Genomic DNA, 15034 nt, shown 5'->3' with positions numbered 1-15034 from the left:
CCTCACCCCTGCCCCCCACCCCCCTGCCAGAGGTTTGGGCAGCCTTGTCCTTTGCATTACTGCATACAGACTCCCTGCTGGGTTCACCTGTCTGCAAAATGCTTGTGCTGGTAACTGAGCACTAAAATGGCAGGTCTGGCTGGTATAACTTTGGCTTATGAAAACTTATCACAGGACCGTTTATAGTAAGAAGAATACAAAAAGCATCATAAAGAACAAAGGGAATAGGACCATAATAACTTGGGAACATGGACAATAAGTTAGGATCTATGTTTTTAGGGGCAGAAAACATGAAGTTTCTGAACCAGACACACAGACCGTAGCAAAAAGAGCCTTTTGTCTGTCCCCCTTTGTGTTCTCACATAAGAAAAGTGAACATTGATGGACAGAGGGAGACACAAAGGAAAGGACCTTAACTGGAGCTCTTTTCCTGTGAGATACAATGAGCTATGCCTGATGGAGGGACATGAGCAGCCAATTAAAGGGAGGGTGAACAAAGAAATATTTACCTAGAGGCCAAGCCAGGCAGTATTTCTTAAAGCAAGAGAAAAACGGCAAACGTACCCATTCTCTTAATTGAAGATCTCTATGGTAATATTTTGTTCCGTATTTTATGTTACAGGTCACATGCTTATAACCCCAAAACTTACAGAGAAGATCTGATATTGAAGCATTCTATACCACTCTATTCTATACCTATTCCTACCTTCCCCATTGAAAACTAACACCACCAGCTTAGCCACTGTGTGGCTCAGTCCGTGGTTAAGCAGCCAACTCTTGATTTCAGCTCAGGTCATGATCTCATGGTTGGTGGGATCAAGCCCCATGTCAGGTTCCATGCTGACGGTTCGGAGCCTGCTTGGGATTCTTTCTCCCTGCCTCTCCCCGACTTGTGCACATGTGCATGTTGTCTCTCTCTCCCTCTCTTTCTCTCTCAAAATAAATAAACTTAAAAAAATAAATAAAACTCATACCATCTATTACACAGCGTATGGCCAAAACAAATAGAGGGCAACTCCAAAGATGATTCATGTTTTATGATTTCCTATAAAAGCTAATTAATAAACAGACATTCTTTCATATAATTCTCATGACTTGTTTGGTTACTAATATTATTGCCATTTTTCAGATGATGAAACCAAGTGATTTTCCTCAGGTCGTTCCGTGGCACAGCTGAAATTTGATCACTGGTGTCTTTGACTTTGAAGACAGTAGCCTTTCCCTATACCTGTAGTTCCCAAAGCATAGTCCCCAGGCCAGCTGATTCAGCATCAGCATCATACTGAAACTTGTTATGGATACAAATGGTTGGGCCCCATTCAACCTACTGAATCAGAACTCTGGGGGTGGGGCCCAGCAAACTGTTTCACAGCTCTTCCCAATGATCCTTATACATAACCAGATTTGAGAACCACAGGCTGATTCCTGAGCACTACCTACATAAAACTGTTGCTTATACTCATTGTAGAGAGTCCTTGAGTTCCGTTGGATTGTCTTTTTTTTTACCCTTTCTTTGTTTTTTAATCCTTTTTTGAACATATATTACTGATATACAGTAATTTGATATACCACGACAGAATCACATGCAGTCTGGGAGTGGAGACCCAGATCCACTACCTATTGTTATATAATCTTGGCAAGTCGTACAGCCTGTGTGAGTTTTAGATTTGTTTTCTATAAATATGAAATAAAGAGGAGATCATGCACAAAAAACAGTCCAACACCTGAAATGTACTAACCACTCAATAAACAACTATACTTTTCATTATAATCATCATCATTAAAGACAATAGTATCAGTAACATAATTGCATGAGTAGTGAAGTTTATGTATTATGTATGTTGCAAAGCACCAGAGAAGTTCCTCTACTTTATAATTTTTATTATGGAATGGCCTTAACTTTTCCATTTCAAAATAAATGTCCAATTCATTTCAATTCAATATACATTTTTGATAGCCCATAATATATAAGGTATTCCACAGTTTCAGGATATTTTTAAATTTTTATTTATTTATTTTGAGAGAGAGAGACAGAGAGAGAGAATACAAGTGGAGCAGGGGCAGAGAGAGGAAGAGAGAGGATCCCAGGCAGGCTCCACACCATTAGCACAGAGCCTGAAGCAGGGATCCATCTCATGAACCGTGAGAAATCAAGCTGAAATCAAGCTGAGTCAGACTTTTAACCCACTGAGTCACCTATGTACTCCCAAGATATTTTTTAAGTAAAGTGATGATACTAGTTATCAATTGAGATGTTAGGGAATGAATATCACTATTTATTGAATACTTTTTAAAATTCAATACTTGGGGCACCTGGGTGACTTAGTCGGTTGAGCGTCTGACTCTTGATTTTGTCTCAGGTCCTGATCCCAGGATTGTGAGATCGAGCCCTGTGTAAGACGCCGTGTTGAGCATGGAGCCTGCTTAAGATTCTCTCTCTCTCTCTCTCTCTCTCTCTCTCTCTCTCTCTCCCTCTGCCCCTGGCCCTCACCCTACCCCTGAAATGAAATGAAATACTTTAAATCTTTACTCTGTATTGGCTTAAAGCTTTAAATATTACTTTTTGACATTATTTGAAAAATAACACTTTATCACAAAATTAAGAGGCTGTGTTATTGTGGACACACATTTAATTTAAGGTTAAATTTTTTATTAAATAAAACCCCATATTACCATATTGTCATCTCTGTATGGTTAAACTGTACAATCCCAATAGTGTTTTACTACAGAAATTTTAAATAATAATTCACCTGCAGTAATAATATAATCCCTATATTTTACTCAGTGAAGCTTATGCCAACTATTTCTTGTTTATTTGTACCAATCAGTGAAAGAAACCAATTTCTGTCCTTTTTATTATGTTTTTTATACATAAAAAGGCTATCATCTTGTCTTTTTTTTTTTCAGAGTGCAATTTTCAGGTCTCACAACCTCCTCTTGCAGCTCGTGTTTTCAAGATCTTTTTATCATTTGTATTGTTCTCTACTGAATGGTTGGCAATTTGTCTCTTTTCTGAAATGTGGTGTTCTGCTGAACTCAGTGCCCAAATCACAGCCTAACAAGACCTGAATGTAGCTCATCCATTTTTATGCATGACATCACCATTACAATTCAACACACTGGAGCATTTGAATATATTAACAGGGACCAGAATGTCGACTCATTCAATTTATCATTCACTGTAATTCTTGAATTTTTCTCTCTCTCTCTGCTGCTACCATCCTTTAGCTTTTCAAGGCACATTTTGGTTCCATTACCTTTCCCTGCACCAACTTTCAAATCCATTCTATTTTCTTAAATCCAATGTCACTGACTTGACCTACCTCCCCGGCATATCAAGATGAGGTCGTAAAGTAGCACCGCACCCCAGATTTGCGATCTCTGCTAATTCCATGACTCAGTGTCCTTTCGGCTTATTAGCATAAATACACAGCATCTCCCAGGGCTTTTTTTAAAGATGGTTTTTAATGTTCCCATTAAACACAAACAAGGAAACAAACCAAACTGCCTGGTGTATTACTTCAGGAACATTTAAAAAGAAACCTTGTCTTCTTCATTGATTCAATTTAAGAAAGTTAAATTCAGCAACAACTACAGGATTACACTATTGTTTTAATATTCAGCTGTCATCAAAACAAAAAAAAAATACAGATTAAATCTCTGATCTTCACACACAGGTGAGTACCAGCCAGCCTTACTGCAGGAGGTCACTTATGTATGTAGTGACATGTCATACGGTTGGCTGAGCAAATCTTAGTAAACGCAGAGTTAGTTCCACTTAGTATGTTTACTTACCCAGCTGTAGAAGAAAGCAAAGCAGAGAATATAAAAATGATGAAGGAAATAACAAAAGAACCATAAAGTATTAGACCCCAATTTAATTATTTTACCATAAATAAATGGCACAGTTATCAAAACTGAAATGAGCTGACAACTTCCACGTAAACTTTCATTTATAAGGGAATTTGGGGGGTGATGGATTGTTCAAATTCACAAGTCAAAACGGGCTGCACTCATTAAACTAGGCATCAGTCCATGTGCCTTCCTTCCGCTTGGGATCCCCGTCTACCCACGTCAGGGACTCGGGCACTTGCCCCTGCCTCCCGCCGGCCCTTGTCCATCCATCAGGATCCTGCTCACTCCTCAGGAGGGTGAATGTGATTCTTCCAAGGCAGCAATCCTCCTTTCTTGGTGTTCACACCCTGTCCTAGCTCTTGCTTCAAAGAACAATTATCTGTTTGTAGAGCTGTACTTTCTCCTCATTTTAAGCTCTCCCTCTTCTCTTTGCTTTCTGCCACAAGCTGGTATTGAGAGTTGCTCAGTAAAATTTTGCTAAATAGATGAACTATTAAAAAAATAGCATTTTCTCAATAGCTGTAGTTTTAAATTTTTTTTTTTCAACGTTTATTTATTTTTGGGACAGAGAGAGACAGAGCATGAACGGGGGAGGGTCAGAGAGAGAGAGGGAGACACAGAATATGAAACAGGCTCCAGGCTCTGAGCGGTCAACCCAGAGCCCGACGCGGGGCTCAAACTCACAGACCGTGAGATCATGACCTGAGCCGAAGTTGGCCGCTTAACCGACTGCGCCACCCAGGCGCCCCAATAGCTGTAGTTTTAAATGTACTAAGTGGGGTGCCTGGGTGGCTCAGTCAGTTGGACATCCAACTTCAGCTCGGGTCATGATCTCATGGTCTGTGAGTTTGAGCCCCATGTTGGTTGGGCTCTGTGCTGTCAGCCTGGAGCCTGGAACCCGCTTCAGATTCTGTGTCTCCCTCTCTCTCTGCGCCCCCCAACTTGTGCTTGCTCTCTGTCTCTCAGAAATGAATGAATGTTAAAAAAAATTGAAAGGTACTAAGTTATAGTAGGCTTAAATACTCTCTATAGAAATGACATTAATGCAATGGTGAATGTGTTATTTTAATAAAATGTTAAGAATACATTTTAACTTGGGTAAATTCATTAAAGGGTTAACAAACAAATATTGGGTCTGAAAAAAGGCATGTGTAGCAAAATGAAACAAATAAACAAATGAATAATCAAAAAATGGAAGAAAATAGAGACCACAATATTTAAATAATATCTTTCAACTTTTCTTCTCATATGTATTTACGATTATGTATCTTATTATGGATGTATTGATTTTGGATAAATTTTTATGTGTTTATCATTCAACTATATGCGGTAGAATTAAAGAAGGTAGTAGAAAAGAAGGAAAAAAAGTTTCCATTTTACTATTTTCAAGTTTAATAGTTTTCAGAAGACTTCACAAAAAGGATAATCATTAGTAAAAGTTAATAAATGAAAATGTTTTTGTTCTAGAGAAGACTGGTGACAGATTTAATCACTGTCCAGTACATGATGGATCAATTGAAAGATGACAGTGATAAAATATTTTCCTTCTTGGCTCAGGGTAAGACCAGAAACAGTTCACTTAAAGAGCAAAAAAGACCATGATAAAGAAGGTGAGATAGTAGGACAAATTACTCAGTAGTGCAGTGAAAGATTTCTTGCACAGATTTTTAAAGTAGGATAGCTATGCTCTGATCTGGAGTCAGTTAGATACTACATTTAAACCTAGGTCACTTTCGACAAGACAAAAACCAATTTGTTTCCTAAGCAGGTTATACTCTCTGTCGTTCTCTATGCTCACCTAGACCAAGTCCCTTTCTCTGTTCCCATGGAGTCATCTCAGACACTCAGATCAGGGACAAGCCCATCGTGGCTTGCAAAATAGAACCACCTGAATAAAACTCTCCCCTAGCTTCCACCCCTCTGAGCTCACTCTCCTTAACACAGGGGCCAAAGACTGGGAAAGAGCTATTATAAATTGCCCAAAGTGTAATAAGAAATGGAACATCAACGTCCTTGGAAATATAAAGACACATAAGAAGGGTTAAAAACTGTAGTGAAAAGATCATGATCCTCAATTTTTTTATGCTTAATATTCTTTTCATTAACATTAACAAGTGACATTTGGAATAGTATTTTTTTTTATCAAAGGCAGTTCTATCAAACAATTTTAACATCACATTATGTACTAAAATCCTATATTGTGAAATTCCAAGATAAGATACAGGTTTGAAGTCTCTGTCAAGGGTCACTAAAAGAGTAAAGATCTTTTTTATAACCTTTTTGGTTTTAGTTTTTAATATTAACGTTTGTTATGCTACTTCACTTACATCATATGCTCACAGTGTTTTATGAATAAATACCACAACCTTTGTAAAGAACCTTAGAATTTGGCCTAAATAAAATTATTTTGTTCTCACGGAATAGCAAAGCTATCCAAATTCAAAATAAGCTGACACCTTATCTATGAGAATAAGGGCCTACATTAAGAAAGTTAGTTTAAAACTCTACAAAATGTTCCAAAAATAAGTGTATTGTCGCTTTTGTGCTGTTACCTTGTAAGCTGTGAACCTGAAACACGGCCTTGCAGGGTTTTTCCTTGTCTTGTTTTTCTCCAGTTGATAAAAGCAATGTATCAACCGAGAATCTGAGAGCAGTATTAAATCATATCAGAAATATAGGATTTGGTTCAATTTACCTGTTCCTGTTGCTGGAAATCCAATCTGAAATAAGTGTTGATGCCTGCTGATGACAGTGCTTGTTGCCAAAACTGCATGCCAGCATGATAACTTCTCGACGTAGCTCTCTAGGTACCATCAAAAGGAAAAACAATTAAAATGCAGTGTTATTATCCGGAGAGAAAGGATAACTTATTACATAAACCATAGAGAAGTAAATAATCAGCACAAAAATAATTTTCAGATACAGAAATCCTATTTTGCTAAGGAAGAGATGGTTAGGCAGAGTAGAAGTTATGCATACTAAAAAGTCTTCTCTGGAAACCATAATACAGTGAGGGGCACGGGTTCGAATCTCCCCTTTACTAATAAAGGATGATCTTATATTAAAACACGACAAAGACATGCTTTTGTTCTCAGTGCCAGGTAGTGGAAACTGTGCACTGATGAGTACATCAGCAGGCCTCCCGGTAAAGGGAAATGAAAGATGCAGAATGAGAGACAGATCACCTCATGCTGCTGAAGTCACCATGGTACTACAAGTATGCTATTGTGCAGCTCTGGGGGAAAAGAAGCGAATAAGAAAATAAAACAGTACTCATGTTGGTAGGATGCTTGAACAAGAGATCCATTAAAATTGTTTTTTGGCCATCCAAGCTTGATGTATGTTGCTGCAACTTGCTTTAAAATATATTCCTAAATGGGGGTTAGAGGACACAAAGATAATGTCAGTCTCAAACGTCTCCATGCTGATAATTAAAATTATATAATAAGATTAAAATATTTTCTAAAGAAGCCTTCTTTAAAATATCAGTAAAATAATGGGCATGATAAATGCTCTACTTTTATTCAGCTTAGTATTTCAAATATAGAAAATAAGGATAAAATACAATCGCAATGGTGGAAGACTACTCCTTATTTCCTATTGAATGTTAAGTAATTTGCACTATTAAATATTTTAGATGACAATTTTTATAGCACAACAAGGAAACTGAGGAATATTGATAATGTCATCCATGCACGCACATACACAAATGTGAGTAGATACAGCTTATGAAAATAAGCACCAAACTTTTATGCATTTCATGTCAACAGAGCACGTCGAATGCAAAACAGTTAGGCAAGCACAGCCAATAGCCTGGCATTGTTGAACCTGACATACTCAGAACGCTCTGCAGTAAAAAATATGGCATTTCAAAGTCAACAATCCATTGAGCTAATGATATATTTAAATATTAGAGAGCAATGTAAAATATGCTCTCCTCACTTTAATGTGGTCCTTGAATTTTGTCAAAGGAATGAAAGCACTGAAATTACAGTAAAAGCAATTCTCAACTTTTACTGAAATTGAGGTGTCTGACATGAAATATTATTCCAAAGTACAAATATACACAAAAATGTATTTTACTTTTATAGAAGTTTAACATTGCAGTGTCTCTGTGTTGAGAGCAAAGAGAAGTGTAATAAGTCTTTCTCTAGCAGATAAAAGTTACACCGTAGCTGTAAAGACACATTTTGTTTTGCATGTGCGTTGTAAGGGATTAGACAAAACTAATGACAATGAACAGGCAAACCAGGATTATTTCAATTAAAAAAAATATATTAAAACAGAGGCATTTTCATGCAGACTTAGAAGAAGAAAACAAGAAGCAACTCTGATAGCCATCAGACAATTTATAGAGTGCTAATAAACAGATTTCATGCCATGGCAATCTAGTCTCGAGTCATTCCAAACGTGTAGGCTAATCAGCAGAGCCAGCGTGTCATAAAAAATGGGATGATTTTACAAAACACAGGGCAGGCTGCTAAGATAACTGAAGGGAACCAAAGGGTGCTCAAAGATGATAGAAGGCACAGAGACACAGTCTCATATGCAAAGCCTCGCTGTGATAAGAAATTTAGGAATCAAAAACTCATTAGCCATAGTTAATCCTAATCTTATTCAAAATGGTTATTAAATCAGATTAGGTGGTGTCTACAGTGCAGTTTGCGTTTATCAGGCTGCAGCTTAGGAAATCTGGTCAGGTAACATTTTGGAATGTTTGTCATGTCTTCATGTCTATTTGGATTATCTATTGTTTGCTCTCCTGTATCCCCTTGGACCCAATTATGAATGGGCTTTCGCCTCAATGTTGATCTTATCCTTGTTAATTAAGGAAGTGAATTGAATTCACTATGCCCTTTTGGATAAAAAAAATGACTAAGAATCTTTACTGAAACTGTCTATATTCTGTTAAGATCTTTGGGATCCCTCTACCCAGGGTAAGTCCTTTGTGAACACAGAGCCCTTTAACTCTTGGAAAGTAAGTTAGAACTTTAAGGATTTGCCATGTATATTTGTTCTTTTTTTTTTTTTTAATATTTGTTCTTAAATTCTGAGTCATGTAAGCTTAATTGACACTTTTAGGCCAGAATAAAAAGTAGCTTGTATTAAATTTCTTCCTCAAGTAATTATCATCAGTGTTGCACAGAAAATCAGGACAAAAATGATAACACAAATTCGAAGAAGGAACGCAAATGACTCAGGATCAGTTACATAAAGTAGATAATGAGACAACAGTTCATCATCCGAAAATAAGAAAGAAGAAAATATGTCTTTTTACATTGAAGACATTGTATTTCTCCATGCGGTCCAGTAATTTATCTAGAGGATAGAGAGCTCGGCTGGCAGCATGCCAAGGAAGAAAATCCTTCTCCTCAGACAGGTATCTGATAATCTCCAGGGGAATATGCTGAGGCAAAGAGCCAGCTCTGTACAGTGAAAAAGTTAAAGTTAATTATTTGCAGGAAATATACATGATGATGCAAAACTGAAGATTTCACTTATGCAAATAAAAGGCAGAAAGCAAGATTCATCACAGTATAAAGAAGCCATACCCAGGGCCATAAAAATAAAATTACTCACTTTTTAAATATAGTCCTACTTAGAATGCCATGTACCTTAATATATACAGAGTTAGAGAGTTAAAAATTTACATACACCAAAATATCAGAATGCATATTTTTTAAAAGGAAAGAATTCCGGAATTTAAATAAAATCAACTCTAGGTACTTTCCTTCACAGAAACTCTTCAGAGGCCATATGTAATTGAAAATAATTGATTACTGAAATGCAATTTCAGTTTCTCAATGCATTCTCTTTGCTCTTCATGTAGTTCTGTGTAATAATATTTAACACAGATTGTTTTCAAAAGAATAATCAAACTAAAGTGGCAACTTACAGTTTTGACTATCTCTGTCATATTATGATATGAGCATTTTTCAAAAGAAATAGTTTCCATAACACCTATGAAAACTTCAGTTAGATTTTAATAGAGTCCAAATTCCAAAAAAGTTAAAAGACTCAACTCTCCCATTTATTATTTTTCCTTCAAAATATATTCTTTGTCACCTTGGGGACCCATGTCAGATTCTTCGGAGAATATGAAACTGGAGCTTTTTAAGATGATCTGAACACATGTTGCCTATATTTAAAGAGGGTATATCCAAAAAAAGGATCCCAAAAGAAGTGTATATCTCTACTCTCCAGGAGGTTGCATATAAAATCCTTGCAGATCAAAGCAATATAAATGACAATCCACAGTTATTAAAAGATGGGCTCTCTTACCATTGATGTCCCTGATGCATACACATAGTTGCTGGATATTTTTTTACATTAATAATCAATTGAATGCAAGGGTGCCTGGGTAGCTCAGTCAGTTAAGCCTCTGACTTTTGATGTTGTCTAAGTCATGATCTCACGGTTTCCTGAGTTTGAGCCCCACATCAGGCTCTGTGCTGACAATGCAGAGCCTGCTTGGGATTCTCTCTCTCGCCCTCTCTCTGTCCCTCCCCCACTTGCGCCATCTCTGTTTCTCTCAAAATAATAAATAAACTTAAAAAAAATAATCAACTGAATGCAGACTTTTACCACATGGACCAGGTAAATATGAAAGCAACCGAAGCCTGGTTATCTCCTTTATCTACATTTCACACCATTGTTCTTTTGTAGAATCACAAAATTAGATGGACCTTATTATTTGTGCTTGGTAGGAGGCGGACAGACAGGGAGCAAAGGCTTTTCTCATCTTCACTTCAAATAAATTTGCCAGATTTTCTAATTCTTACTCACCGTAACAAGCAAAAGTTACTCTACGATAAACTTGCAGCCATGTTTATGATGTTCATAAGAAAAACCAATTGTGATTGGGTGGCTCAGTTGGTTAAGTGTCCAACTTTGGTTCAGGTCATGATCTCATGACCTGTGTCATCTCAGTCGGTGCTGACAGCTCAGAGCCTGAAGCTGCCTCAGATTCTGTGTCTCCCTCTCGCTCTGCCCCTTCCCTGCTCTCTCTCTTTCTCTCTCTCTCTCAAAAATAAACAAACATTAAAAAAAAAAAGATAAAAAATAAAAACTAATTCTAAAGACCGTGCTTCAGTTTTCTTTGAATTTAAAAAAAAAAAAAAAGGATGTGTGTCACTCTAATGATTTGGGTTCACTCATGGTATAAGATCATCAACCACAGTTAATGTCTGATATAAACATGAATGGCAATAATAACAAATGCAACAATAACCTCAAATTTCCACATAATTTCAACATCTCCTGATGTTTGCATGATTTAGAGCACAGCTAGACTTGTGCCACTTTCTTTTACAGTTTCCATTTTATACATCCTTGAAGAAAGAGCATGAGATTAGGCTCTGGCAATGACAATTAAATAAGGAACTATCTTTTTTGCTAGGGTGGCATCTCAATAACACCATTAAATTTTGCTTTTAAGAGTTTGTTACCCACCAAAAAGGCAATATATATATATTTTTTTAAAATAATGATTTGGTTTTCCTCCTTAAAGGAAACATACCTTCCAATATTTCAGATTTTGTCATTCATTTCCCCTGAACTTTTAATTTAAATATTTATTGGCATGGCGATAATAAATTTATAATCCAAATGTCACGAATTGTATAATTTTAGATTTGCAGCAGATTTATCTAGAAGCCATTATTTTTTTGTTGAAGAAATAAGAAAAATAATGTAGTAATAAAAAACACCCTTTACTAAGCAGTGAACTTATTATGGATCTTCAAGTGAATTTGGAAAATCTGGAAAGGTGTTGGATTTATTTTATTGCCGATTTAAACATATTAGCCTTATGTCAGTTATAATTTATTGTGTTTTACTTCATCCCTGTAAATGGATGGACATTATTCAATGACTTATGCTTTGTAGAAAATATGACTACAAAGTAAAAAGATGACAAATAATGTTATGGAAGAGATAGGTTTGAGAAAGAGCCAGGAACCGCAAGTGCTTCCTGTAGAATTAGACAAACAAATTCATCTTGCCAAGTCTCATGTTCCTTACCTGTGCAATAAGGGTTGAACTAAAACATCTTTTTTATCACCCAAAACCTTTTATCCTAACCTACTTGTCTGCAATTTAAACTGCCAAAAAAACATTACAATAATATGGTCATACTTTATTTGTTTAAAATTTTGAAAAAATACTTCGTGATTTTATATTCCCCCTTCTTCAGTTGTCTAATATGCATAAGTCTAAGAGGCAGGACTTGGATCTAAGTTTTAGAATATATCTGACATAGTATAAAGGAAATTAAAGCAAAGAAAGCCTGATAGAAGTTTTGAATAATGACAAGCCAAATAAAGTATTCATTATATAGAGAAATAGAGCAAATTCTGATTTGAGTCCTTATGGCAAAAATTGCCAACTTCTCACCATGCTTTCCTTTACTTCCTAGGGTAGATTATAATCCCACTTTCTTGATAGTTAGGTATGGTCATATGGTAACTAGCCAATAGAATATGACTATTCATCACTGCCAGGGTTAGCCCATAGACATCTCCCATTAGCTCCTCAATACTCTTTTCCCCTAAACTAAACCTTTCAGGGTGACCTTGGAACTCTTTTACTGAATGCGTCAGAAACCCACCTGGGTCTCTGGATGACTGCCTGCCCCACTACCAGTTTTCACACCAGTTCTGTTATGTAAGCAGGAAAAACACTTCTATTGTGTTTGATCCAAATACATGCTTGGGTCTATTTTTTAAAGCAGTTAACCTTCTCTAATGCAGCCCTCAAATAGAATAAGAAACAGATTACATTCAAATTGCTCTCATTTGTGTTGTTACAAACATATGTAAGTAATTACCTGCTACATAATTCAATACACTTACATTTAGCCTACTAGATCAAAATATGTAGCTACACTCAATTGGATAAGATGATCAGCTTCATTACAAAATTAAGACTTGTAAGAGATAATGTTGGTGAATAAGTTACCTAGTTTAAATACGTGTTTGTGTAATTGGCTGGTAATGATATCTGTGATTACTACTACTGATAATGCAATCAATATGGGGGAAGTGTGTGGAATCCAATGAATGGAACACTACATTAGCTCCAAGTAATCAGCCTAGTAGGGAGCACATTTAGGGTCCTCATGCTGAAATGCAGTTGCCCTAGATTTGCATCATCACAGAGAAAGGCTGTTAACAAAATAAGGGGAAAATAGCAAACCTAAAGAATATTTCATGTACAATTAATTTTGTTTTACTAATATTTTAGGAAGAGGTTGTAGATGAGATCTATCTTCTGTACTAGTGGGGTAAAGGTTGGCATAAGAAATAATTTAGAAATCAAAGAAAAGATAATGGGGAAATGAAACAAATGAGGAAAGTTAGAGAAATAGATAAAAATTGTCCATATGCACCAATATAGTTCCTCCACCCATTCCCCCTCCCTAAACACACACATACCCTCTTCTTCACTTTACTGGAGCTTGTAATGAAATATATCTTCAGGCATATAAGAGAATACTTTTTATAAGAAGAAGATTAAAACCAGACTATATTACTAGATGTTGAAATGCACTGATCTTAGCTGGCTTTGTTTTCACCTAAGATCCAAAGCTACTTTTTTTTTTTAATATTTTTTTTAATGTTTATTTATTTTTGAGAGAAAGACAGGGCACAAGCAGGGGAGGGCAATTGAGGGGGAGACACAGAATCTGAAGCAAGCTCCACGCTCTGGTTGTCAGCACAGAGCCCAAGGCAGGGCTTGAACCCACAAACCATGAGATCATGACCTAAGGCAAAGTCAGATGTCCAACCAAGTGAGCCACCCAGGCGCCCTCCAAAACTACTTTTTAAAAACAGCTCTGAATTCTGTGAATGCTAACTCTTAAACCTACTGAGATGGGTGGCCTGTACACAAATAACCTATTTTGTGAGTTTTCTTGAAAAGCACTTGGCTTCTGGATGCTTGAAACTTGGGAAAAAATTAAAAGCACAAGCAGACTCTAGAGCATCATAGTCCAGATTTCACTAATTGAATACTCCTTTAAAACCAATTAATTGCCTACTCTATATTTCACATTTTGTACAGAAGACACTCTATCTCTCTTTTAGGGCACAGATTTTTTTTTTAAGAGAGAGAGAGAGAACACGGGGTGGTGGGGGCAGGGAGGGGCAGAGGAAGAGACAGAATCCCAAGCAGGCTCCATGCTGACAGCATAGAGATCATGGGATCTTGGGACCCTGGGATCCCAGGACCCTGGGATTATGACCCAAGCTGAAATCAAGAACCTGATGCCTAACAGACTGAGCCATCCATGCATCCCTAGGGCATAGATTTTTAAAGCAGTTGCTAAAATGCTTAATTAAAACATTTACCATTGTATCTATTATTTTTCATTATTCATTATTAAAGACTTTAATGTGTTCTTTGTGGGAAGATTCCATGATGGAGACTGGAAACTCCAGCAGTTCTCAGAGTACCATAGAATGAAAAGAGAAATACACACGGGAGGTATCTCCGTCAACCAACAGTCTATTTGGTCAGTTCACGGAGAAAATAAAGATATGATTCAGATACTGGTGAAATGTTATCTGCAGAGATGGAAAGGAAGTTACCTTATGCAGCCCCATAAAATTAGAGCCTCAAAAAGTTGCACAATAGAGTTCTCTTAGCCCCTCCTCCTGTTTCTTCTCTTCCATGAAGACTTCTTCCACAACTGACTTAGGCACTTATTTCCTGGGCTCACATAACATCTCAGTAACACCTCTATTCATAATAATTATCATGATATTAATCATAATTTTATCATAATACTATCTTTCTCACTCACTGGACTTAGCTCTTTAAGGAAATGAAGCATGCTTTGCCTATCTTTGCATCACCAAAGACAGCCTAATGCAGAATTTAGTACAAAAGAAGTACTCAATAAATGTTTTATACTAAATTAAGTTATGGCAATAATGTCATTGTTCTTAAAAATAGGAGTATTTTACAAGTATATTAAAACTTAAACATGACCATAGATATTTATTAAATTAAGCATTTTCTAAAGTTAACAGATACCAACATCATGGGAAAATTCTATTGGAGTGAAATTTATAGTATTTTTTGGTCATCTTGTTTATTAATGGTACATATGATAGAAGATAAGAAAGCCAATGCTATCTAGCTAAGTAGCTTTGAATAAGCTAGTCTATATCCAAGT

At 36.4% G+C, this 15034-nt stretch overlaps 1 protein-coding gene across 1 annotated transcript in view; it reads right to left on the bottom strand.

Annotated features, from left to right (window-relative positions):
* Positions 1-15034, bottom strand: part of TRHDE (thyrotropin releasing hormone degrading enzyme) — a 391992-nt gene that overhangs the window by 27654 nt on the left and 349304 nt on the right. Inside the window, exons 13-15 of the mRNA XM_045466621.1 lie at positions 9134-9281; positions 7129-7226; positions 6551-6658 (exon numbers count right to left, since the gene is read on the bottom strand). Coding sequence (XP_045322577.1) covers positions 6551-6658; positions 7129-7226; positions 9134-9281 — 354 coding nt within the window. The remainder of the gene's footprint in view (positions 1-6550; positions 6659-7128; positions 7227-9133; positions 9282-15034) is intronic.

Source organism: Leopardus geoffroyi, chromosome B4 (assembly GCF_018350155.1).
Source record: "Leopardus geoffroyi isolate Oge1 chromosome B4, O.geoffroyi_Oge1_pat1.0, whole genome shotgun sequence".
In the NCBI taxonomy this organism is placed as follows: Eukaryota; Metazoa; Chordata; class Mammalia; order Carnivora; family Felidae; genus Leopardus; species Leopardus geoffroyi.
This window is presented reverse-complemented; position numbering and strand designations above follow the sequence as displayed.